At 44.0% G+C, this 27,450-nt stretch overlaps 1 protein-coding gene across 2 annotated transcripts in view; it reads right to left on the bottom strand.

The window, feature by feature from the left end:
* GABRR2 (gamma-aminobutyric acid type A receptor subunit rho2) overlaps positions 1-27,438 on the bottom strand; it is a 59,652-nt gene extending 32,214 nt beyond the window's left edge. For both annotated transcript variants that reach the window (XM_060205492.1, XM_007533534.2), the window contains exons 1-2: positions 27,191-27,438; positions 16,434-16,540 (exon numbers count right to left, since the gene is read on the bottom strand). In XM_060205492.1, coding sequence (XP_060061475.1) covers positions 16,434-16,540; positions 27,191-27,300 — 217 coding nt within the window. In that variant the 5' untranslated portion in view covers positions 27,301-27,438. The remainder of the gene's footprint in view (positions 1-16,433; positions 16,541-27,190) is intronic.
* Between the last annotated feature and the right edge of the window lie 12 nt (positions 27,439-27,450).

Here is a 27,450-nt window from a genome sequence, read left to right as displayed (position 1 = left end):
GGTATACCTCCACATCATTCCCACCACCAGAGTTCTGAATCCCCAGTCTCACCACAGCAGTTCTCCTAAGGTAGCAGACATGGTTTAACTGTTTTCTCTGCAACTATCTGCCTATATTGTACACAATTTCCCCCTTTTTCTTCCACATCCAGTCCTCTCTTCCTCTCCAATCCACACATAACCCTATTTTGCCTCCTCTCTCTCCGAGTCTTGATAGAGCTGGAGTTCAGAGCCCTCATATCCTCTTCCTCCTATCACTTCTCCCCCACAGGGAGTATGGTCCATATCTAGGTTCTATAACTCTTCCAGAAGGCATGCCGCCCGAAATGGAACTTAAGAGCCCTGTGATTTAGGAAAAGTCTCACCCAGGTATTGGAGCTAGAGGGTTAACATCCTAGGCCTGGCATCTCTGGACACAGTCCAAAGTGAAACATGTCAAGATGGCTGGTTGCATTGATTGGTTGACATCATCAGATGCAGTATCAAATGGTATGGATCAAGAGAAGCATGAAGAAAAATGAGCCATGCCCCAGAGGTTCCATACAAGACCTTACCATGACTTATGTTATTTAATGCTATTTATAAATGTCTTGTAAGGCCAGTTGTTTCTGATCTCCCTGGTCTAAGATCACAGGTGATTTAATATTTCAAAAGAAACTTATTATTAAAAATGACTTTACAGTTTGATCCCAGTGTTGAAATCAATCAGTTTACTAATTTGAAACCTTAAGTGCTGTATATTGAAGGAATATATATAAAGTTAGAACAGAAGCCATTGCATTAGAAAGCTAGAGACATTCGATTTATTTTACCCTCTCATATTGATTAAATAATGATTTATAAGACTATAAGTTAATAGGATTATATATTAACTCCATTCCTGCCATCCAGGGTTTGTGTCCCTACCCCCAAACCCCTACAGTGGAGCTAGAAATCTACCCTCCCCTGTCCCGAGTTTTTCTACTTTGGTGCAATACTCCAAATTCAATCAAATGTTAACTTTCATATCCCTTTCTGCTCTGCTTTCTCAACTTCTTTTTATAAATGGGATCATCCTGTGCTCGTCTTTTTCTTTCTGGCTTATCTCACTTAACATAATTTCTTCTAGCTCCATCCAAGATGGGTTGAAGAAAATGAATTCATTATTCTTAATAGCTGAGTAGTATTCCATTGTGTATATATACCACAGCTTTCTCAGCCACTCATCTGTTGCTGGGCTCCTGGGTTGTTTCCAGATTTTAGCTATTATGAATTGTGCTGCTATGAACATAGGTGTACACATGTTTTTTGGATGGGTGTGTTTGACTCTATAGGATATATCCCTAGGAGAGGAATCACTAAGGCACATGTGCACATGTATGCATAAGTTAGGGGAAAATATATACCTCAAAGTAAAAGTGCACAATAGTCTACAGTGACTCAATAATTGTAGCAAGGAAGTAGAAAGACCTAAAAAAAATAATAAAGTACTTAGTCAAAGATTTTCTACATAGACCTAGATACCTTTCTCACCTACTCCCTATTTCACTTTCCTAAATCACTCTAAGCCTAGCCCAGTCACACTTTTGTAGTAAGGACTACAAAAGCTGGATAAGGGAGACTGGCATACTTTAATGATGGCCCTTTTGGTCACTACTAGGCCACTCCATCATCCGGGGCCCTAGTCAGGGAATCCTGGAATTCCCACATAGATATTATGGGCCTAAACCTCTAACAGATCCTTTCCTCCACCATCAATGGTCATCTCCACCAGGAATAACATCATAAACCCTCTTGTGGGCCTCTACTGGACCTTGCCCTCAATGTAAGACAACAACTGTAATCAAAATGATTACAGTTAACATTATTTATATACTTTTCCCATATTTGGGAGCTATTCTCTGTCCTGATCCAGCTTTCTAGTCCTATTCTCAACTCTGACACAGTCTTTGTAGGCAATACTTTTAGCCCACATGCATGTTATCTGTTGAGATCAATCAAAAATTAGTAAAGTCATAGGACCCTTGGAATATATCTAAAATAGACTTCCTAGCATCTTCCAATATGAAGAGCCCAAATCTCATCTGCTATATTCTTACCTGTGAGTTCCTGATTACTAAACAATTTGTTCTGCTTTGTTTTCCTCCAGGGTTATAGCTGGGGCTTGGTGTCTGCACTATGAATCCACTGATCCTAGAGGCTATTTTTCCCCAATTTTTTTGTTGTCCTTGTTGTTATTATTGTTATTGGTGTTGTTGTTGTTGGATAGGACAGAGAGAAATTGAGAGAGGAGGGGAAGACAGAGAAGGGAGAGAAAGATAGACACCTATAGACCTGCTTCACCGCTTGTGAAGCCACCCCCCGGCAGGTGAGGAGCCAGAGACTTAAACTGGTATCTTTACGTCAGTCTGTGTGCTTTATGCCATGTGTGCTTAACCTGCTGTGCTATCGCCCAGCCCCTCTTGTTCTGTTTTATATCTTAATTCTTTCCAGCTACCAAGTTGCAAATGCTACCATGATGCCAACCTGACTTTCCTGGGCAGAGGACCTCACCAATGCATCCTGGAATCCCACTTCCCCAGATCTCTACCCCATTAGGGAAAGATAGAGACAAACTCGGGGTATGGATCAGCCTGTCAATGCCCATGTCCAGTGCAGAAGCAATTACAGAAGCCAGACATCCCACCTTTTGCACCCCATAAAGATCTTTGGTCCATACTCCTAGAGGGATAAAGAGTAGGGAAGTTTCCAATGGAGGGGATGGGATGTGAAACTCTGGTGGTGGGAATTGTATTGAATTGTACCCCTCTTATCCCACAATCTTGTAAGTCATTATTAACTCACTAATAAAAAAAGAGATGTTAAAAGTCAATTAAATAAATAAATAAATAATTGGGAGCACAGAAGATAGTTTTAGCTTCTTTAATTGCTTCTCCACTAACATGGGCATTGGCAGATTGATCCATTACCCCAGCCTGTTTCTATCTTTCCCAAGTGCAGTAGAGCTCTGAAGAGGTGAGGTTCCAGGACAGACTGGTGAGGTCATCTGCCCAGAGAAGTCAGGATGGAATCATGGTAGCATCTACAACTTGGTTTCTAGAAGGTGGCAGGATATGAAGTGATCTGTCGCTTTCTCTCTACTTTTTTCTCTATTTCTTGTCTCATTGTCCATATAAAAAAATAATAAAGGAAGGGAGAAGAAATGAAATCAAGAAGGAAGAAGCCAAGTGGCAAAAGAAAACAAAAGAAAGGGGGCTAGGTAGTGGTACACCTGGTTGGAGTGCACATGTTACAATGTACAGGACCTGGGTTCAAGCCCCTGGTCCCCACCTGCAGGGGGAAAGTTTTGCAAGTGGTGAACCAGTTCTGTAGGTGTCTCTTTGGCTCTCTCCCTCTCTATCTCCTACTACCTTCTTGATTTCTAGCTTTCTGTATCCAATACATAAATAAAAAGTTAAAATTATAAAAAAGAAAATGAAATAATAAAAGAAGCCTCAGAATTATTGCTTTTTTATTGCCACCAGGGTTATTTCTGGGGTTCAGAGCCTGCAGGACAAATTCTTTGCTCCTGGAGGTCCTTTCATTCTTTCTGCCTTCCTTTCTTTTTGATAAGACAGAGAGAAATTGAGAGGGGAAGGAGTAAATAGAGATGGGTAGATAGGGATGCCTGCAGCACTGCTTCACCTCTCAAGAAGCTTCCACCCTACAGGTCGGGACTGGAGGCTTGAACCTAGGTCCTTGCTCATGGTAATAATATGTGTGCTCAGTGGGATGTGCTGCCACTTTGCCCCAGAATCATTGCTCTTATCCCTAGGTAGTGCTTCCCCTCGTAGAAGATGCGCTGTGTGTGGCCCCATTTCCTCTTCCCTCCTCCCTCCATTCTGTCTACTCTTTCTCTAAAAGCTTCAAGTAACATACAATATCCAATCCTATCAAGAGCCAAGAAGAGGAAACAATCTAGCCACCATCCTCTTGAGACCCACCTCCCAGTGGCCTGGTTCCCAGATAATGTGCCCAGTGTTTGAGCAGGAACTCATTTTGGCAAAGGCCATTTTCCAGATCAATGTCTCAACTTGGGAGTGTGTGTCACAGTGTCTATCAGGGCTGCCTTGCTTTCCACAGCTCCTGCTTTTTAAGGAGAAATTGATCTAGCCTGGAGTGGGGGAGGGGGTATTGGCATCAGTGCTCTGGAAAAGTGTAAACAAGGGAGTACAGGTCACATCCTCAGGGATGTGGGTTGCTGCAAATGAACTGACTGTGTTCTGGCAGCTCCAGAAATGCATGGGGAGAGCTGGTGCTTCAGGCTAGAGCAGAACCAGCAGCCCTGCTCTTTCACGCAGAGTGGCAATGGCCTTAACCTTCACCTTTGGTCTGCCCTACTGTTCAAGGTCAATGCTCCCAGATGCTTCAGAACTTTCTGTACTGCACCGCTTGCCAACCTGGTTTAGGGACAAATTCTTCCAAAATTTCTGATCTTTCCTCCTCTCTTCTTTTTATGTTTTGTGGGGTACCAAGTTTTATCAGGTGTTAGAGACGACCCGAACTGCCCCTGCAGCTACAGACAGACTATGATCCACATAGTCAACGACTGCCACCTCTCCAGATTCAAAGGAGGTCTCGAAACTTTACATCAGGCTCAACCTGACGCTGTTAACTGGCTACAGAAGAAGGGCAAATGCTAAAAGAAGAAGAAGGAGGAGGAGGAGGACTATAGTCAAGTTAAACTCGTTAGACATCTAAGCTTGGCCCTTTAACACTGTGTGTGAGGGGAAGGAGTGGGGACAGTGTGTGTGTGTGTGTGTGTGTGTGTGTGTGTGTGTGTGTGTGTGTGTATTTCACTTTAAGAGAAGGATCTAGTAAACCAAATAGATGTTCTTGGCAGAGTGTTGGGAAAGTAACAACTTCAAGGCAGCACAAGGGAAATACAGCCTTAGACAAAAAAAAGTTCTTGGTTTCTAATTTTCCTGCCATTATTCTCCTTACATGGTCCAGAAAGTACATTATTTCTGCAGTGACACAATAGCTCACTTGGATAATGTCTTGCTTTGCCAAGTACATGACCCAGTTTTAAGCCTGGCCCCCACTGCATTGAAAGTAGCTTTGATGCTGTGATCTTTCTTTCTTTCCTTCTCCCTTTTTCAGCCTCTCCCTCTCCCCTTTCTTGCCTCTTTGTCTCTATCTACAAAAAAAAAAAAAAAGTATGTGCTATTTCCCACTGGCTTGCCAAGAAAGCATGTGAGATAAAAATTTCCAGCAAACTAAACTGGGAGAACTTGCCAACAGTCTCCTGTTCTCAAGGAAAGTATTATTCTATCAGATGGAACATGGTCCCCAGGGGAAAGCTTGAGTTCCTCTGGTAAGCCAATAATAAGTATATTATTTATTTTGAAGTCAAGAGATTAAGAGATACTGAAAACAACAGAGACCTATGGGATGAATTCAAAACAAATAATATATGCATTATTGGCTTACCAGAGGAGGAAAGAGAGGGAGGAGAAGAAAGCATTCTTCAGGACATAATAGCTGAAAACTTCTCTAGTCTAGACAACATCAAAGACATAAAGGTTCAAGAAGCCCAGAGGGTTCCAAACAGAATTAACCCAGACTTAAAGACACCAAGACACACCATATTTAGAATGGAAAGGAATAAGGTTAAAGAAAGGATCCTGAAGGCTGCAAGAGAAAAACAAAGAGTCACCTACAGAGGAAAACCCATAAGATTAGCAGCAGACTTCTCCACACAAACACTACAGGCCAGAAGAGAATGGCAAGGTATCTATCAAGTGCTCAATGAGAAAGGCTTTCAACCAAGGCTACTGTATCCTGCTACACTGTCATTTAGACTAGATGAAAGCATAAAAACCTTCTCAGACAAGCAACAGTTGAAAGAATCAACTATCACCAAGCCTGCACTGAAAGAAGTTCTGAAAGGTCTTCCTTCTATAAACAGTCAGACCACCATAAATACTCCCAGATCTCAAATTGCATTATAGGGCCATTGTAAACAAAACTGCTTGGTACTGGAACATGAATAGACACACTGACCAATGGAATAGAATTGAGAGCCCAGAAGTAAGCCCCACACCTATGGACATCTAATCTTTGACAAAGGTGCCCAGACTATTAAATGGGGAAAGCAGAGTCTCTCCAACAAATGGTGTTGGAAAAAAATAGGTTCAAACATGCAGAAGAATGAAAGTGAACCACTATATTTCACCAAATACAAAAGTAAATTCCAAGTGGATCAAGGACTTGGATGTTAGACCACAAACTATCATATATTTAGAGGAAAATATTGGCAAAACTCTTTTCAGTATAAATTTTAAAGACATCTTCAATGAAACGAATCCAATTACAAAGAAGACTAAGACAAGCATAAACCTATGGGACTACATCAAATTTAAAAGCTTCTGCACAGCTAAAGAAACTACTATCAAAACCAAGAGACCCCTCACAGAATGGGAGAAGATCTTTACATGCCATACATCAGACAAGAGGCTAATAACCAGGATATATAAAAAACTTGCAAATCTCAACAACAAGACAACAAATAACCCCATCCAAAAATGGGGGGGGAGGACATGGACAGAATATTCACCACAGAAGAGATCCAAAAGGCCAAGAAACACATGAAAAAAATACTCCAAGTCTCTGATTGTCAGAGAAATGCAAATAAAGACAACAACAAGATACCACTTCACTCCTGTGAGAATGTCATACATCAGAAAAGGTAACAGCAGCAAATGCTGGAGAGGTTGTGGGGTCAAAGGAACCCTCCTGCACTGCTGGTGGGAATGTAAATTGGTCCAACCTCTGTGGAGAACAGTCTGGAGAACTCTCAGATTTGAAATGGCCCTTCCCTATGATCCTGCAATTCTTCTCCTTGGGATATATCCTAAGGAACCCAACACACCCATCCAAAAAGATCTGTGTACACCTATGTTCTTAACAGCACAATTTGTAATAGCCAAAACCTGGAAGCAACCCAGGTGTCCAACAACAGAAGAGTGGCTCAGCAAATTGTGATATATATATGTATATATATAGTATATATATGTATATACATTGTATATATATACATATGTATACATTGTATATATAAAATATATACAATGGAATACTACTGAGCTATTAAAAATGGTGACTTCACTGCTTTCAGCCCATCTTGGATGGACCTTGAAGAATTCATGTTAAGTGAAATAAGTCAGAAACAGAAGGATGAATATGGGATGATCTCACTCTTAGGCAGAAGTTGAAAAACAAGATCAGAAGAGAAAACAGAAGTAGAACCTGAACTGGAATTGGAGTATTGCACCAAAGTAAAAGACTTTGGGGGTGGGTGGGGGGAGAATACAGGTCCAAGAAGGATGACAGAGGACCTAGTGGGGGTTGTATTGTTATATGGAAAACTGAGAAATGTTATGCATGTACGAACTATTGTATTTACTGTTGAATGTAAAACATTAATTCCCCAATTAAAAAATGTTTAAAAAATAAGAAGAAAGTATGGTAATTTCTCAAGTATTAAACCTAAAAGAGGGGGCTGGGTGATGGCATAGCTGGTTGAGTGCATATGCTATAATGTTCAAGCACCCAGGTTCAAGCCCCCTGTTCCCATCTGCGGGGAGAAAGCTTCATGAGTTGTGAAGTGGTCTCTCTTTCTCTCTGTCTCTCTCCCTATCTACCCTTACCCTATTGTTTTCTATCTATTTCTATCCAATAAATAAATATTTAAATATAAAATAAAATAAAACCTAAAAGTACTACAAAGTACAGAAATACTGCCTCTGGGCATATATCTAGAAGAACTGACAACAAGTTTTTCTGTAAAAATGTTTTATTTAAGGGGAGTCGGGCTGTAGCGCAGCAGGTTAAGCGCAGGTGGCGCTAAGCTCAAGGACCGGTGTCAGGATAAATAAAATCTTTTATTTATTTATTATTGGATAGAAACAGAGAAATTGATAGGGGAGAGGGAAAGAGACAGAGAGACACTTGCAGTTCAGTTTCATCACTCCTGAAGCTTTTCCCCCTACAGGTGGGGGCCTGGGGCTTGAACCTGGGTCTTTTCACACTGTAATGTGTATGCATAACTAGGTGCACCACTGTCTGACCCCAAAACAGGGTTTTGGACAGTTACCTACACACTCAAATTCACTGCAGTATCATTCAATAGGCAACAAATAGAAACAACTCCAATGTACATTGACAGATGAATGAATAAACAGAATGTGATATATTCAAATAATGAAATATTCTTCAGCTTTGAAAAGGAAGGAAATTCTGGCACATGCTATGACAGGAGTGGGCCTCAAAGTGAATATGCTGAGTAAAATACAGCAGTCACAAAAGTTACCCCGGAACTATAGGGTTCCACTTCTTTTTTTATATATATATTTTTTCTTATATTTATTTATTCCTTTTTGTTGCCTTTGTTGTTTTTTATCGTATTTATTGTTGTTGTTATTGATGTCACTGTTGTTGGATAGGACAGGGAGAAATGGAGAGAGGAGGGGAAGACAGAGAGGGGGAGAGAAAGACAGACACCTGCAGACCTGCTGTGAAGCAACTCCCCTGCAGATGGGGAACCAGGGGCTCGAACCAGGATCTTTACACCAGTCCTATATTTCATCTTATTTCTTAAGACAGAGACAAAGAGGCAGAGAGAGAGTGAAAGAAACCACAGCATCAAAGTTTCCTTCAATGTGTTGGGGATCGCACAAACCTGGGTTGCATACATGACAAAGCAGTGCCCGATCCAAGTGAGCTATTTTGCCAGCCCACACTACAAAGTAAATAAATAAATATTAATGTAAACAAAATTCAAGAAGTGAAGAGACAGTGACATCTGTCTTTTCACGTATACCACCCAGATCAGATTCTGGCACCACTTGGAAGGTGCTGTGGTACTAGAAGCTCTAGAACAGTTGGTGTCTCTTCCTATCTGGGGGGGGGGGGGAGTGGCCTGGGGCTGGGCAGTGGTGCACTGGGCTAAGCACACACATTACCATACAGGAGGGCCTGGGTTAGAGCCCCTGCTCCCCATCCGTGGTGGGGGCAACTTCAGGAGTGGTGAAGCAGGTGTCTATCTTTCTCACTCTTTCTCTATCTCCCCCTCCCCACCCAATTACTCTCTGTCTTATCAAATAAAAATAAATAAATATAAAAAAGGAAAAGAAAAAATGTTTACCAAGAGTGGTGAATTCATAATGCAAGCACTGAACACTTGCAATAACCTTAGTGGCAATAAAAAATAAAAATAATTTTTATAAGTGGCCTGGAACACTGAAATCATGTATGTGTAAGGCCCTGACTTTGAAAAAAATAATAATAATAAATAAAAATAATAAAATAAGGCAAACCAGAGCTCCAACACTTCCCCCCAAGAAACACAGGAGAAATTCCTAGCCTTGTAGAGGTTCCTTTAACCAGGACATTCTACTGAATGGGACAGCTGTGGAGCTTAGAGAAGGTATTTTTGTTTCAACTGATCCCTAGGATTATGAGGAAGCTGCTAGATTTTTAATCTTTTCTCTTTCTAGACTGAAAAGGTCATTCCAGGGGTATTTGTTTATCTAGCCTAAGACAAATTTCTCTCTCCCAGATACTTGCATACATTAGTTCATTAGAAACATAAAACAGGACAGGAAGATGAGAATGAGAAGACACACCCCACAACTGTCATGGGTTCTCTGCTTACATGGCTGGTTCAGTGTATTGCTTACAAAGAGAAGGGGGCTAGGCTGGGCCATGGGGCAGCATGGGGCTGGGTTCTACTTCCTCCAGTAGCCATGGTACAGAGCTGCTCCCAAGGTAGTCGTGCCTTCTGTTATTTGCACAGTCACCTGCATTCTGTCTACCTCCCCTGGGCACCACCACTGTTGGGAAGAGGTGCTAAGAGGACTTGGGACCATCAAAAAGCACCTCAGGGAAGGCTTCTTGGCTCTAAACCATCTCCAGATGCTCCAGGAAATGATGAGTTATAAAAGCCACTGGACTGGGGCCAAACAATGATACATGTGGTTGAGCACACATGCAAAAGGACCTGGATTGAAGCCTCCAGTCCCCACCTGCAAGGGGTAAGCTTGAGCAGTGAAGTAGTGCTGCAGGTATCTCACTTCCTCTCTATGTATCAAATAAATAAATAGCATAGCATAACATAACATGTTTTATTTTATATATTTATTCTACTTTTCTGCCACCAAGATTATCACTGGAGCTCAGTGCCTGCACTGCTCTCAGTAGCCATTTTTTTAACCTTACTATTTTTTTTATTATTATTAGATAGGATATAGAAATTGAGAGGGAAAGGAAATGAGGAAAAGAGAAAGATAGCAGCAGACCTTATAAAGATTCTCCCTACAGGTGGGGAGCAAGGACTCAAACCCAGGTCCTTGCACATGGTAAATTCAGCTGGGTGTGCCACCACCCTGCCTACAGTATAACACATATTTTTATTAATCACTGTATTGCAGCACAGAAAATACAGTACATAAAGTGTTGAACTTTCAAATATGAGTTTCTGCGCTTGATCCCCAATATTTGCAAGTGCCAGCATTGTTCTGGTTCTTTCTCACTTGTTCCTTTTTCTTATAAACAAACAAATAAATGAACAAACCACTGGCCTCCTCAGTTAGAGCTTTTGGTGGTGCCAGGGATTGACTGAGCCTAGGACTTCAGAGCCTGAGCCTCAGGCCTCAGAGTCTGTTGTGCAAACTGTTGTGCTATTTCCCCAGCTCATTCCTCAGAATTTTAACTGACATCCTACAGATCAAGCTAGGTGGGGCTTCCTGCTGACAAGCTTGTCCTGTTTGGAGCCCCCTAAGCTGACACAGCTTCCCTAGACCTTCTTCTGGAAAACATTATGATTATGTTATTTTATTTATTTTTATTGTATAGAGACAGAAATCAAGAAAGCAAGGGGAAAAAGAGAAAGAGAGAAACCTGAAAAAGTGCTTCACTGCTTGTAAAGCTTCCCCCCAGTAGGTGGGGTCTAGGTGCTGGAACTTGGGTCCTTGTGCATGGTGATGTGTGTGTGCGCAACTGGGGAGACTATCACTCAGTCCAAGAAAGCATTCTCTAAAACTTCCATGGTAGAATGACCCAGGTAGGGTCAGCCCACCCCAGCCCCCAAAACCGGAACTCCCCTACCCTGTGACCTCCTTACCCCAGGCCGGCACTACAATCTACGGCCTCCTCTGCTCCTTGTGCTCAGCAGGTGTCAGAGCTCAGGGAGTTTAGGGGGAAGCCTGGAGGTCTTTGATAGTGCCCTGGTCTCTGAAATAAATTAATATTGTAATCCCTTAACAGTTACACAAGAGGAAGGGCTGACAGCTGGGTCGTCCTCAGGGATGTGGACCAGCTTTACATATATTATCTTATCTTGTTTAATCCTGACAGCACCACCAGACAAAGGGAGCCTGTCCCCATTTTATAAGCTGAGGCTCAGGGAGAGGCACAACTTGCTCCCCCCTGCTCTTTCCAGAAGAATGCTGGGGACCAAGAGAAGATGGAGATCTCAGGTGGCAGGAAAGACCTGCCAGCCTTCCTGGATCTGCCTTGGCCAGGGCTGATGGATTGAAAATCCTGGGCCTCAGTGTCCCCACAGGCATAAAGATGGTCCCCTTATTAGAGGTAAAATAAAGGCAAGAAAATATATAGGCTAGCAGGAAATTCCGGGGTGGTTTTATTATCCACTAGTAAAAGGGAAAGGGGGGTGGAGAGAGGGCAAGCTTAGAAAGGAAAAGAAAACATAGGCAATGAAGCAGGTCTGCATGTGTCTATCTTTCTCCCCCCCCCACTTCTGTCTTCCCCTCCTCTCCATTTCTCTCTGTCCTACCCAACAATAACAACATCAAAAACAACAATAATAACCACAACAAAGATAAAAAACAACAAAAGGGGGAAAAATAGCCTCCAGGAGCAGTGGATTTGTGGTGCAGGTGTGGAGCCCTGGAGACAAAAAACAAACAAAAAAAGAAAAGAAAAAGAAAACATGGGGGACAGGACCAGTAGAGAAGAGTCAGGTCACTTAAATAGACCGATTTAAAGTTAATTCCTGGACCCAAAAAATAACACACTGCTTTGCCAGGTGCGTGACCCAGGCTCCAGTCTAGCTCCCATCAAATTGCAGCAAGTTTTTGTTGGTATTCTTTGTGTTGGTTTGGTCCCCTTCCCCCTACTTCTGAGAGAAATGGTTTGGCCCTTGCTAGTTTCACGCTCCTCTTCCTCCCCACCCCATATGCTAAGGACGTCCAGAGTCCCAGCAGCAGGAGGGGAGAAAGAATGATAGGGAAGCACATGGTGTGGTGATTTGTCCGCTCGTGAATAAAGATTAAACTGCAGCTTCTCAGCCCAGCCGTGTGTCCTCGAGTCTGTCTCTCTCTACCACCACGATGCTAGCCCGGCCTGCTGGAGCCCCTGAACATTAACAACAAATGGCGCCCACGTGGACCTGACCTGCGCATCTCTCAGATAAGTAAAGACAATTTGGCTACCTATGTACTATGGCCTTCTGCTTGTGAAGAGATCTCCAAAGGCCTCTGCCCTTTCTTCACGAGACTGTTTCGCTGTTTCTGGAACATTTATCTCTGGACCACTCTGTGGTTTCTGCCCAACGCTAGCCCGCAGGAGCCCAACGCCAGCACGCATGAGCCGGCTTTCCGCCGCGTGGTGCGGGGCATTGGGTGTGGGCTCCCTCCACGCTGCTCAGCCGCTGGGAGCAGGGCAGCAGACATGGCAGGGCCATGGGGCAGGGCTGTGGCGGCCTATCATGGCCACCACCCCAGGGCACCTCGGCCCGCGCCTTCTGCATGGCTGGCCCGCCTGCCCTCGTGCTATGAAGTCTGGGCAGATCCCGGACCACCCGGAGACCGCGGGCTCCCTGCCGAAACTGGGCCCCCTGGCTGAGATCTCCAGCTTGGGTCTGAAGGCAGACAAGCTAGAACACGCAGAGATTCATCCAGAGATCGCAACCTACAATTCCTAGAAGTGGAGCTGTGCGAGAAGCCACCTCCGGATGGTGACCCCCCCAACAACAACTAAGACAGTACAGATCTAAATTCATGTTTAAAATGACATGTCTTCATAACAAAGGTTTCTCTCCTTGTGTATTAATGACCATGTTTACGTGTGTGTTTAAAGTTTGGTAACATTAACTTTAAGGTTAACAATGTAACTTTAAGGCTATATTCTTATCAGACAAAGTTAAATGAAAAAGGTTTTCAATGTAATTCTCATAAAGATAAAATTAACTTACATTTAAAGTCTGAGGTAAAAAATTAGTTAAAAATCAATATATTTTAACCAAGTTGGTCTAAACAAAACCTGCACACACCTAGGGTGTGTCTCCATCTTGAATGGGTGTAACAAAAGGTTAAATAGACTTGTTGATATGTAAAACTCTCAATTACCTTCTCTATTAGAAATGGTAGATTACACAATGGCTATGCTAATGATTCTCATGCCTGAGGTTTTCTTTCCTTGATTCTTATGTCTACCTTTTCACATTCTATTGTTTAAACTTTAAACAACCTTAAAATCATTCTAAAAAAGACTTCTAATTGTAATAGAGTTATCAATTGTGATAAACTTCTAACATGCTACAAGTTTGTTTCATAGTAAGTAAATTGCAGCTGTCAAGTTCTCTACAGAATTCTGATGGCTGACATTCCCAATCGAGACAGACGTACAACAATTCACCCCCTGGCAATTCTTCAGTGGATATCTGCTTTGGACTATCGGACTCACTGGTACACCTCGGATACTTTGCACAAAACTAGCAGCTTCCCTTATGCTGCTGGGTTTCTCAAAGACTGACTGCAGCCATGCCTTGGGACTCTAGGCCTCACCCTCCCCCCCCATGCTAGAAAATGCCCATCGAGGCAAGTACGCCTCCCAGAGGCAGGTAATGTTTTTTTTAAGCTGATAAAGTTTTGCCCAGAGGCAAAAAATGGCCCCCTCAGGCCTTCCCTTGGCAGCACACTGGTTCTTGTTGCCCGCTTACATGTTTCTCCATGTTTGTGTCAGTTTCTTTTTTGAAAATGCCTGTACGATATAGGTTTTTGTTCACCCCACACCCCTGATACTGTGGTCATTTAGTTAAAAAGAAAAGGGGGAATATGTTGGTATTTGTGTTGGTTTGGCCCCCTTCCCCCTACCTCTGAGAGAAATGGTTTGGCCCTTGCTAGTTTCGCGCCCCTCTTTCTCCCCACCCCGTATGCTAAGGACGTCCAGAGTCCCAGCAGCAGGAGGGGAGAAAGAATGATGGGGAAGCTCATGGTGTGGTGATTTACCCGCTCGTGAATAAAGATTAAACTGCAGCTTCTCAGCCCAGCCGTGAGTCCCCGAGTCAGTCTCTGTCTACCACCACAACACTAGCCTGGCCTGCTGGTGCCCCTGAAACATTAACAACAAGTTTTGGTGTTATGGAGCCTCTCTCTCTCTCTCTCTCTTTTTAATTTCTTTATTGGGGAATTAATGGTTTACAGTCTACAGTAACTTTCTTCCTTTCTTTGTCTATATCCAAAAAAAAAAGAGTGGTCTGGGAGGTGGTGCAGTAGCTAAGGCACTAGACTCTCAAGCATGAGATGCCGAATTTGATCCCCAGCAGCACATGTACCAGAGTGATAGCTGCTTCTTTCTCTCCTCCTATCTTTCTCATAAATAAATTAACTAATTTTTAAAAAGAAAAGAAAAAGAAGGAAGGAGAAAAAAATAAAAAGAAAACAGGAAAGGAAAGAAAAGGAAGGGGAGGAGAGGGGAGGGGAAGGAGAGGGGGAAGGGAAGGGGAGGGGAAGGGGAAGGGAAGGGGGAAAGGGAAGGGGAAAGGGAAGGGGAGGGGAGGGGAGGGGAGAGGAGAGGAGAGGAGAGGAGAGGAGAGGAGAGGAGAGGAGAGGAGAGGAGAGGAAAGGAGAGGAGAGCAGAGGAGAGCAGAGGAGAGCAGAGGAGAGCAGAGGAGAGAAAAAGGAAAGGGAAGGGAAGGGAAGGGAAGGGAAGGGAAGGGAAGGGAAGGGAAGGGAAGGGAAGGGAAGGGAAGGGAAGGGAAGGGAAGGGAAGGGAAGGGAAGGGAAGGGAAGGGAAGGGAAGGGAAATCAAGGCAAGGCAAGGCAAGGCAAGGCAAGGCAAGGCAAGGCAAGGCAAGGCAAGGCAAGGAAAGGCAAGGAAAGGCAAGGAAAGGCAAGGAAAGGAGAGGAAAGGGGACCAGAAGGTGGCACACCTGGTTGAGTGCACACATTACCATGCACAAGGAGCAGAGTTCAACCCCCAGTCCCCACCTTCATGAGCAGTGAAGCAGTGCTGCAACTGTCTCTCATTCTCTCTTCCTTACTACATTCCTTTCCCTTTCTCAATTCCTCTGTGTCCTATCAAACCAAATAAATAAATATCTTTTAATTTTTTTTACCAGAGCACTGATCAGCTCTGGCTTATAGTGGTACAAGGAATTGCACCTGGGACTTTGGAAAATAAATATTTTTAAGAGATAAAGAAAACAAAAGGGTGGTCCAGGAGGTGGCAAAATGGATAAGGCATTGGACCCTCAAGCATGAGGTCCTGGGTTCAGTCCCTGGCAGTACATGTACCAGAGTGATGTCTGGTCCTTTTTCTCTCTCTTCCTATCTTTCTCATAAATAAATAAATAAAATATTTTTAAAAAAAGAAAAGAAAAATAAAAGGAAGAGAATGTATTTCAGGTGGGACAGATTGGGATAAAAAGAAAAAAAAATAGCAAGTGGTCGTTTTCTCCAGTGACACCTCACATGTCTATACATGAGCTATGTCTCTTTTTTCCTGAGTAAACTTTGCTTTGCCTGAAGTCACAGGTCCCCCAATGCTTCATGGCAAACTACTGTGACAAACCAGACTTGGGAGAGATAGAGTAGCACCATGACCCTCTTTTACAACACCTATGTCATCCAGTCTGCATTCTCCACCACCACCCCCCCATTCTCTGTAGGCTGGAACAGATTTCTGACAACTTCCCCAACTCCCTTGTAGTATTTCATTGGTTCCTGGAAGAGGCAGTCATCAGGCCTCACCGTCCCTCTCTGGCTCCTTTGAAGGCAAGTCTAGAAGGGGACTTTGAAATGACTTCACTGGAAAGCAGGTGACCCCTTCACATCCAAAACTCCCAAAGAGGCCCCAAATGAAAGGAGGGGAATTATTTTGGCTCCAAATTCTCTGTGGCTGACTCTTATTTATTTTAGGGCAATTAGCAGCAGCTGAGAGGATTTGGGGACAGGTCTCCTTTCAGAATGTGGACAAGTTAGTCACCGGCAGCTGCTCTTCAGTAAACAAGCCTCTCACCTCCCTTCCTCCCATCTCTTTCTTCATGAGAATAAGTTGTGGCTCCAGAACAGAGTTGGACAGAGTCTGACAGAATGGAAGAGGGCCATGCCTGACAGAGGAGCAGGCAACCCTGGGAACAGGCCCACTAGGACCAGGGGATGCAGGCCTACCTCCAAAGGCAGGCCTCATGGTGAAGTCATGGTCGTCCACTCTGAGCAGGGGCTGGGGTTTTCCTTTTCGGATCTTGGTCATGTCAAGGTTCTTTTTATGGAAATGACTGCAAAAACAAGCAAAAGACATTAGGACCAATGATTTGGGGAGAGTGCTCCCTGAAGCATCTCTCTGTCAGGCAGCTCTCCTCCACTCTGCCATCATCCTCTCCAGCCAGCAGCAGCCCTCACAGGTAGGCTGACCTGAAGACTGGGTCCTTCCAGAACGATTCTGGACAGGTCAGCATTCTACCTTGGCAAGTTCTTTTCCTCTGAAGGGGGGATGGACAACATACTCTATGCTATACCTGAGGAAGATGGGTCAATATTAGGGCAGCTTGGAATGTTCCTACTCATGACCACAGAATGTGAGCTCAGATCTAGAGGGATTCAGAGGTCACATAGGCTCCTAAGCTGAATATGGGCCCCAGATCATATCAAATCAATGGGGTTTACAGCCAACAATATTTATACCCCTTTCCCATATTAGGTAGCTACTCTCTTCCCTGATCCGGCTTTCTGTTCCTTTTCCAGCCATGACATCATCTCCCCAGACAATAACTTGGATCCACCTGCATATCAGATGTCAGGCTCAGAAAAAAAAGAAAAAAAAAACTAGTATAGTCATGACTCCTTTGGAATATAACAAAAATAGGACTACTAACTACCTGGAAAACACAGACCCCCCAACTCTTCATTTGAACTATTCCAGCCTTTAGGTTCATGATTGGTCAACATTTTGTTTGGCTTTATACTTGACTCTTTTTTCAGCCACCAGGTTCCAGATGCTACCATGATGCCAACCGGACTTCCCTGGGCAGAGGACACCACCTGGAGCCCCACTTCCCCAGAGCCCCCCTGCACCCCCCTCCCGGCCAGGGAAAGAGAGAGACAGGCTGGGAGTATGGATAGACTTGTCAACGCCCATGCAGGGAAGCAATTACAGAAGCCAGACCTTCCACCTTCTGCACCCCATAATGACCCTGGGTCCATACTCCCAGAGGAATAAAGAATAGGAAAGCTATCAGGGGAGGGGATGGGATAAGGAGTTCTGGTGGTGGGAATTGTGTGGAGTAGTATTCCTCTGAATCCTATGGTTTTTGTCAGTGTTTCCTTTTTATAAATAAAAATTAAAAAAAAATAAATTAGTTAATTAATTAAATTATTTTAAAAGGAGAAATGGAGAGAGAAACGTGTAGCCCTACTTCACTGCTTATGAAGCCCCACCCCTCCCACTACTGCATGTGGGGACCAAATTCTTGAACTCAGGTTCTCATGCATGCATATGCCCCCTGTACCCCCAATATCTTTTTTTCTTATGTTTGTTTGTTGTAGTATTAGGTATGCCTACATGCATAATTTTACTACTCCAGGGCAGAGTTGTTCATTCTTTTGGTTTCAGAGAGAGAGGGAAAAACACTACAGCATTCAAGCTTCCACCAGTGCTATAGCCCTTTCATGCAGTGTTGAGACTCAAACTCAGGCTACATACATGACATGCCACATGCCTTCTACTGGCTGAGCTACTTCTGGCTTGACTTTTTTCTCCTTTTTAAATATTTCATTTATGTTGCTCTAATGTCAACTTTGTAATAAATAAAATTCTGAGGCAAATTGTTTGAAGACACTGGTTTTTCCCAGGCCCAAGTCCAGCCTCACTGGAGAAAGTTTCAGTGCTGTGGTGTCTTTCCCTCTCTCACTCTCCCCACCCCCCTTTAAGTATTTTATTTAATTATTTAATGAGAGAGATAACAACAAAGAGAAAGACCAAAGCATTCCTCAGCTCTGGCATGTGGTGGTGCTGGGAATTGAACTCAGGACCTCAGAGCCTCAGACATGAAAGGTTTTTTGTTTGTTTGTTTGTTTTGTTTTATTTTATTTGTTTCATAACCATTATGTTGTCTCCCTCTCACCTCTCTGTGTCTCTCTTATCTAGAAATGTCAGCCTGAAGCAGTAAAACCCTAGGGATGACAACAAAGAAGATTCTGGTTTTCTCCCAGCCAGCCCTGATGGTCTCACATCAATCTAGCCAGCAGCTTTCTGTAGAATCCACCCTGATACAGAGCCCAGCAGAACTGACACTCCACAGCCACAGTGCTTAGGATTGGACCAGGAACCTTGGGCACAAAAGTCTAGTATTCTACCCAGCCACAGTAAAGCCCTCCTCTCAGAGCCACCTGTCCTGGTTCTGTTAGGAGCAGAAAAAGGCCTGGGTGCAGTCGTATAGACATTCCGCAGCAAAGACAGAATCAGCCAGAATGGTCTCAAGTTACCTGCAGGGCCCAGGTCTTTGGCTCTGATGCTCCAGAACAGGTTCCTAGTTACCCGCCTGCACAAGAGGGTGAGGGGGAGGTGAAGTGCCTGGTGGTGGGACCAGAGCTCTCAAGGGATATAAAAGGTGAAGCAACCCAGGTATCCAACAACAAATGAGCACCTGAGAAAGTTGTGGTCTGTATACACAATGGAATACTACTCAGCTATTAAGAATGATGAAGTCACCTTCTTCCCCTCATCTTGGTTGGAGCTTGAAGGAATCATGTTAAGTGAGAAAAGCCAAAAAGGGAAAGATGAATGTGGGATGATCTCCTTCGTGGGAAAAACTTAAGAAACAATAACAGAAAGGGGAAACACAAAGCAGAATTTGAACTGAATTTGGTATATTGCAAAGGACCCTGGAGAGAGTGAGGGTGGGGAGAGCTTTCAGGTCCTAGTACATGATGGTGAAGGGGGGGCCTATTCTGGGGGTGAGAGTGTTTGGCAGACACCTATCCTGATGAGATGAGAAATCTTACCCACGTGTCAACTGTACTTACTATATGCCATTAATACCCCAATAAAAAATAAATATATAAATAATGAAAAATCAAAGGGAAAATCAGCATATTGCTATAATCTCCAGTGATCCTTGATGGTCTGTGCACAAGCTATGCTTCTTTCCTCTAAAGCAAACTTGCTTTGCCTGATTCATGGGCACTCTCCCCCACCACCACCCCTGATTCTTCCTCAATAAATGGATCAGTAAGGGAGATCCTCAAGTCTCAGGGATGTCACAACTCCAGATCCCCCTCACTCCTATGTCACTTCCCATAGCAGGGGTTCCAGTACCATCTGTTTTTCATCCTAACCAGTCAGCTCCTCCCACCCACCTAGGGGATGTTAGCATCTGTGGAGACAGCTACCCCTCACACTAGTCACAGGATCTCTCAATTCTGAGACCCAATACATACATTCAGACCTGACTGTGGAGCTGGGTGTGGGCACATAGCCACTGCCTCCCAGAGCTGACGGCCTCATGGGGGAGCTCAGCAACACACAAATGGACAGAAGTACCGCAGCTTAGGAGGCTTAGTGGTGGTGCACCTGGTTATGTGCAGCAGCCTGCTCCCTATCTCTTTTGCTTTCATAAATAAATAAATTTTGACAGAGAGAGAGATTGAAAGAGAGAGTTTTGTCATCTTTGAGCCAGCAAAACAGCTAACCAGGAGAGCTTCAGCTTTGTTATGCACAACGCACAGATTCAAGACCAGCCCCCACATCACTGGGGGAAGCTTCAATGTTTTTCCATCTCCCACTCTGTCTCTATTCTTCTTTCTTTTTTTCTGATATTTTCTTTTTAATTATCTTCATTTATTTAATAAAGACAGCCAGACATTGAGAGGAAGAGGAATATAGAGAGGGAGAGAGACACCTGCAGCATTGCTTCGCCATTCATGAAGCTTTCCTCCTACAGATAAGGACTGGGGTTTAAACCTGGGTCCTTGTGCACTGTAATATGTGTGTTCAATCAGGTGCATCACCATCCAGCTCCTCTCTTCCTCCTATTTGAAAAGTCAACTCAGAGTGATAAAGCCCCAGCAATGACTGGGAGAGGGAGAGAGAGAGAAAAATAAAGGATTTTAACAGACCTGAAGTTACCACAGGAAGAGGACATGGTGGGGGGTCAGGTGTTGTGGAATTTGGTGGAAGGTTATTGGTTAGAGTCAGGTGGCAGCATACCAGGTAGAGTGCACACATTACCATGCTATCACTTACCCCACTTCTTTCTTTTCTTCATACAGAGAGAGATAGAAAGAGAGACAAAGAGAGAAGGAGAGACACCAGCAGTCCTGCTTCACCACTCAAGAAGATTCCCCCCTGCAGATGGGGAGTAGGGGCTTGAACCTGGGTCCTTGCGCATGATAATAAGTGCTTTCTACCAGAATTTTTTAAGGGACAGAATTTTTTAAGGGCCCCATTATTTGATCACTCATTAATCCTGACCCTCATTTATCTGTGTGAGCCACATGGTTTTAACTCACCCTTCCACAACGGATGGCTGAGTACTGAGATCCAGCCCAGGAGGGGATAGTCAGAACTTTCACAGGACCTCAACCCAGTCTTGGAGGATGAAAGAAACAAAGATAATATTCAGGTTAGTAATGTAGAACGCTTGGGGAGGAACCTGTTTTCATGCATGTAACCCATGTTCAAACCCAGTCCCCACTGCTCTGGGGAATGTTTCAGTTTCTTTTTCCTTTCCCTTTTCTTTTTCTTTTTCTTTTTAAATTGCTACTAGGATTATTGCTAAGGTTTGGTGCCTGTCTGACAAACCCACCACACTCAGTGGACATTTTTTTCCTTTCTTTCTTCTTTTTCTTTTATCCTCCCCAAACTCTCTCTCTCTCCTTCTTATTTTGATAGAAAAGAAATCAAGAGGGAACAGGCAGATAGATGGGGGAGAGAAAGACATCTGCAGACCTACTTCACCCCTCATGAAGCTACCCCCCTGAAAGTGGGGACCTGGGGCTTGAGCACAGGTCCTTGTACATAGTGACGTGTGAGCTCTAGCAGATGTACCACTGCCCAGCTTTCCTTTTCTTCCTTTGTCTCTATCTGAAAAGTGTCCCTCTGCCTTGGAGAAGCAGGACTAGTGAAGTAACAGCCGTCGTAGTGGCCAAACCATCAGGAATGAATCTCCTTGCTGTGGTCACCACTGAGGTCCACTGGGAAAAGTCTGACCACACCCCTTTCTCTGTTGGAGAAAAGAGGTTCCAAAAGATCTAGAAACAGGGGCCTGACCCTCTCCTGACTTCTGAAAGCCAGAGCCAGGATGCAAATCAAGACAGCTACGGGCAAGTGATACCAAGGAAACTGCAAAAGGGACAAAAAGTATGAAATGGACACATACACCAAGGTCAGGAAAGCCAGGTGGTGTCATCCAGACCAGAACCCACAGGCCCAGAGCTAAGCTTGTGTGCAGATCTCGGGGAAGAGGGGAGCAAATGTATGGTCACAAGGGGGTGGAACAGGGAGGAGTGGAAGTGAAGCTGCAAGAGTGAGAGGACACACAGACTGCGACTGCGAAGAGAAAGACCAACTTGTTTGGCAGGAAGATGTAGGATCAGGAAACAGGAAGCAGGTTTTTGAGGAAGCAGCTGCAGGGCAGAGTATTTACTTTGTCCTTCCTGGGTGATGCAAGGAAGGTTTAGCGATGCGAACAAGGTGTGAGAATGTGAGTGTGTGTGTGTGTATTTGTGTGGTATGTGAATGTGAGATCATATATGTGTGTAACTATATGAATGAGATCTTGTGTGTTGTGTGTCAATACATACAAATGTATGTGAGGTCATGAGTGTGTGTGTGTGTGATTATATGTGAGTGTGTGTGAGATCTTGTATGTTGATGTGTATAACTATATAAATAGGACCTTGTGTAGTGTGTGTGTGTGTGTGTGTGTGTGTGTGTGTGTGTGTGTGTGTGTGGTTGTATGAAGCCCTATGTGGTATGCAAGCCTGAGTCTGTGAGAACAGGGCTTCTAAGAAAAGGAGCTGGCCTTCCAGAAGTAAAGCACCCTAGACTGTAATGAGAAAGGGTTAGGCCATCTTGTTCTCATTTATCAGTATAGCTTAAGTCCAGTTTGTCAGTAATAAAAGTGATTTTTTTTCCAAGACCTATATAACCAGGGAGGTGGTAGTGACCAGCTTACAAGTAGGAGGTTCTGAATTTGATCCCCAGCATTGCATTTGCCAGAGCAATGCTATTGTTCTCCCTCTCATTAATAAGTGGACAAATAAATCCTATAAATGCATAAACAAGAGAAAGAAAAAGAAAAAGAAACACAGGGGGCCAGTCGGTAGTACAGCGGGTTAAGCACACATAGTGCAAAGCACAACGACTGGCATAAGGATCATAGTTCAAGCTCCCGGCTCCCCACCTGCAGGGGAGTCACTTCACAAGCAGTGAAGCAGGTCTGCAGGTACCTTTCTCTCCCCCCTCTGTCTTCCCCTCCTCTCTCCATTTCTCTCTGTCCTATCCAACAGCAATAATAGCAATAACAACAACAATAATAACAATAACAATGATAAACAAGGGCAACAAAAGGGGAAAAAATAGCCTCCAGGAGCAGTGGATTCATAGTGCAGGCACCGAGCCCCAGCAAGAACCTTAGAGGGAAAAAAAAAAAAAAGAAGGGAAAAGAAGAGAAGAGAAGAGGAGAGGAGAGGAGGGGAAGGGAGGGGAGGGGAGGGGAGGGGGGGGAGGGGAGGGGAGGGGAGGGGAGGGAAGGGAAGGGAAGGGAAGGGAAGGGAAGAGAAGAGAAGAGAAGAGAAGAGAAGAGAAGAGAAGAGAAGAGAAGAGAAGAGAAGAGAAGAGAAGAGAAGAGAAGAGAAAAAGAAGTAAATCTTTAAAAAGAAAGAGAGGGGAGTCGGGCGGTAGCACAGTGGGTTATGCGCACATGGCGCAAATCACAGGAACAGCGTGAGGATACCAGTTCGAGCCCCTGGCTTCCCACATGCAGGGGAGTCGCTTCACAGGCGGTGAAACAGGTCTGCAGGTGTCTATCTTTCTCTCCCCCTCTCTGTCTTCCCCTCCTCTCTCCATTTCTCTCAGTCCTATCCAACAATAACAATAATAACTACAACAATAAAACAACAAGGGCAACAAAAGGGAATAATTTTTCTTTAAAAAAAAAAAGAGACACCACCCATGCACGTGTTTTCATATGGTACCTGGGGGCTCAAACCCCAGGTCCTCACACATGGTAAAGTGTATGCTCTACCGGATTAAGTGTCTCCCAGTCCTTCCTGAGAAAGATAAAGAAACCAGAGCATTGCACCAACATAAGCAGTGCCAGGAATAAAGCCTGGGATCCCCTAAACACAAAGCATGTGCTTTACCCACTAAGCCACCTCCCCAGCCTCAGTAAAAGTAATTTTGAAAAAATAGATACTTGGATGAAATTTTTCAGGCAGACATTGCTCTGTGGCTCTCTGATTAGGGGACATGCCCTGATGGATACAGAAAGGTCCAGAACCGAATTTCCAAAGCAATATTTTCTCTGCCCCTTTTCCCCTTTTCTTCAGTTCAGTAGTTTCTATTATTTGCACTATTCACCTTTTCATTCACTCTGACATATCATGGGATGAATCTCGAAAAATTCTCCTCACCCACAAAGGTCAGGTACAACCTGCCCCCAACCTCATGCAGATTCCTGGAAATGAGGCCAGGGGTCTTGTGAGGAGTTACAGAGAGTGTGACAGCAGCCCATACTGCCAGGTGGGATCCCTGGGCATCACGGAGGACCTGGGGCTTACCTCAGTAACTACCACTACGTAATTCTCTTCCTCCAAGGTAAGTAACTCAGAGGCCACATTCTAGTCCTGTCAACCTCTAGCAAGCTACATGGAGTATGTATGCCTTTGAGCCAATATTTTAGCATCTATTTAATGAATATTTTCAGTGCTTGCTCTGCAGACTATGAATCCCACTAGATAATCCAAAAACTGTGTGGGTTGTTGCTTTCTTAAAAACACTACATAGTGTGTCAGCCTTCAACATGTCATTTGCATAATAAAGGTTATAAGCATTTTACTATAAAGGTTTGCACTTAAAATGGTATGTGTCAGGCTTTCCCAAGCCTCTTTGACCACCAGAACCCCTTATTCACACAGCACTCATTCACATTTCTCAGAATCAGAATTCAGGGTAGGTTGCTAAACCAGATGAACTCTGAAGTACCTTCTAACTCAGTGGCTGATGTAAGAGTCTTACTAAGGAACTAACCCAGACCCTCATTCATGTGCAGTGGTATCACTGAAATGCCTCCTTAGCCCAGTTTTTAACTCTATACCTTGAGAAAGAGAGGGAGAAAGTGAGGGAGAGCAAAGCACCACTCCTCCACTCATGGAGCTTCATCCTCTCACCCTTGGCACTGTCCATAGTACTCAGGTGGTGTGCTGTCCAACCCCAGACCCTCATACAGGGAAGGCAAGCATTCTATGACTGAGCCACCTCCACAGCCCAAGCAGAATGAATCTTCCAAAGAAGCATCTCTTTTGCTTAAGCTTGGATGACTGCTGTCTGTAGATTTTCTGACTGAGTAGGATTGAATCCTATAGCGAACATGTTTCTCCCAGTGTAGCTTCTCCAAAGTAGAGACATGCACTTGTGTTGCTCAGGACAGTACACAGGAACACAGGATGTAGAGATTTCAACCCTTATTTATATCTAGTTTTCAATCTAAAAATAAAGATACAATCACACTTGTATATCTTTATAACTGTCCACTGTGTAAGCAGTAAAAAAACTTGGTGGTCCAGGAGGCAGCACAGTGAATAAAGCAATGGATTCTGAAGCATAAACTTGAAGCAGTTTTAAAATACTGTCACTGACAACTAGCATTATTAAACATAGAGAACAAAGGGTTAGATAATGGCACATCTGTTACCATGCACAATGACCAGGGTTCAAGCGCCTGGCTCCCATCTGCAGAGGGGGACAGCTTCACAAGTAGTAAAGCAGTGCTGCAGGTGTCTGTCTTCCCCTTCCTTCTTGATTTCTCTGTCTCAAATAAATAAATAAATTTATAAAAAAAAAAAGAGCTACAAACCTGAAAACATTCAGGCCTTAGTTGATATTCAGAATCACTAATTCCCTTGATGCTTAGCTGATAGAGGACAGATGTGTAACATCTGTACACAAGCTTTTCTATCTTAGCTGTTGACTCATTTCTTCTTGCTGAATGACTCCTATAGCTACATCAGGCCTAGAGTGTATCATTTTGTACTTGTTTGTCAGGTAATGATTTTGACTACAAATTCACAGCTTAATATTTCTTGGAATGTTTCCCACATAGCATATTATAGAAGGTCATTTGTACTACTGGGAGGTATAGGACTTGAATGCATGAGGTGCTGGGTTTGGACCCCAGTACCACACATACCAGAGTGGTACTCTGCTTCTCTCAAAATCTTTAAAAATCAAAAGTGGCTCACGAGGTGGCCCAACAGGCAGAGCATCTGATCTCCAAGCATCAAGTCCTAAGTTCAGTCCCCAATATTACACCCAACAGAGTAGTGCTCCAGTCCCCCCATCTCTATCTCTATCTCCCTTTCTCTCTGTCTAATAATACATAATTTAAAAAAATAATTTCCTTTTTGTTGCCCTTGTTGTTGATGTTGTTGTTGGATAGGACAGAGAAATGGAGAGAGGAGGGGAAGATAGAGACGGGGAGAGAAAGATAAACACCTGCAGACCTGCTTTACCACCTGTGAAGCAACTCTCCTGCAGATGGGGAGCCAGGGGCTCAAACCGGGATCCTTATGTCCATCCTTGTGCTTTGCACCACATGTGCTTAACCCGCTGTGCTACCGCCTGACTCCTAATACATAATTTTTTGATCAAAACAAGGGCCAGAGAAATACCTTACTTGGATAGTGTGCTGCTTTGCCTTGTACATGACCCAGTTTCGAGCCTAACCTCTACCATGCTGACGGAAGCTTTGGTGCTGTGGTCTCTTTTCCTCTACCTCGATCTCTACCTTAAAAAAAAAATTCAAAATAAGGGACTGGGGTGGTGGCACACCCAACTGAGCACATGCTCAACCATATATAATGACCCAAGTTCTGTTAACCTAGTAAATTTCAAACACTAACACTGAAAACATAAAATCTTGATATCATTATAAAGCTACTCCCAAATGATTTTTAGAATTATTTGTATTTATCCCATGAGATATACAATGAGAGTTTATCACTGAGAGAGTGAAAACAAGTCAGAGCTCAACTCCAGTACATGAGATGCTAGGATTCGAACCAGTAACCTCAGGCATGTGACACACCCTTTTTTCTTTTTCCTTTTTAATACCACCAGGGTTATCACTGTAACTGGGGTGCCTGTTAAATTAATCCACCACTCCATCTTTTTTTTTAGAAATTGGGTGGTGTATAATAGACAGGGAGAGAGCAATACCCACAGCCCTATACATAGTAATGTGTACATTCAACTGGGTACATCACCACTTGGCCCCTGGTTGATTTTTTTCTTAATCATTCAGGTTAAATTCCAGTAACAGTTTCCCTCCCTAGTACTAGTACTCAAGTATAATTATTCCCCAGGCCAACTGTGGTCCCCTACAGGATGTACCCCACCCCACTTAGAAACAAAGCAGCACAGACTGAGAAGTACAAGTCTTCCACTGACTTAAGTCACAATGCTCCATCCACACACACCGGGTAACAGAGGTTCAGCACCATCTAGTTTTGCTCTCTATCCACAGGTGGCAAAATAGAGCACCTGAGTCCCGAGAGTGGCTATTCTTGGGGAGGTTGAGCCCCCATCTGTCTCCAGCTGGAGAACAGATTATATTAGGATGTGATGACCCTGAACCCTTCTGGGAGCTGCCCCACTGCACGTGGCTGCTGTGGCTGTGACCATTAGTGGTGTTTCCCACCCACTTTACCTTGCCTTGGGCATCTCCAGCTGCTCTGTCCATCTCCTCATCTTGGGTTTTCTGCTCTCCACGAGAACCACCAGGCAGAAGAACAGAAGAAGTCTTGCAGGATAAGGCATTTTGGGAACACCTAGGATGCCACACAGGCTATTTTCAGGTAGCCTGCAACTGGGCTGGACCCCCAGGGCTTAACCGTTGATCGGATCTGCCTCCTGGCACTGCTGCTGCTTCTCGGAGGGGCTGCAAGCACGTGGATGGCTAGGCTGCTG

The sequence above is a fragment of the Erinaceus europaeus genome, chromosome 13, assembly GCF_950295315.1.
Source record: "Erinaceus europaeus chromosome 13, mEriEur2.1, whole genome shotgun sequence".
NCBI classification, from domain to species: domain Eukaryota; kingdom Metazoa; phylum Chordata; class Mammalia; order Eulipotyphla; family Erinaceidae; genus Erinaceus; species Erinaceus europaeus.
The sequence above is the reverse complement of the archived record's forward strand: the minus strand, read 5'-3'. Positions and strand labels throughout refer to the sequence as shown.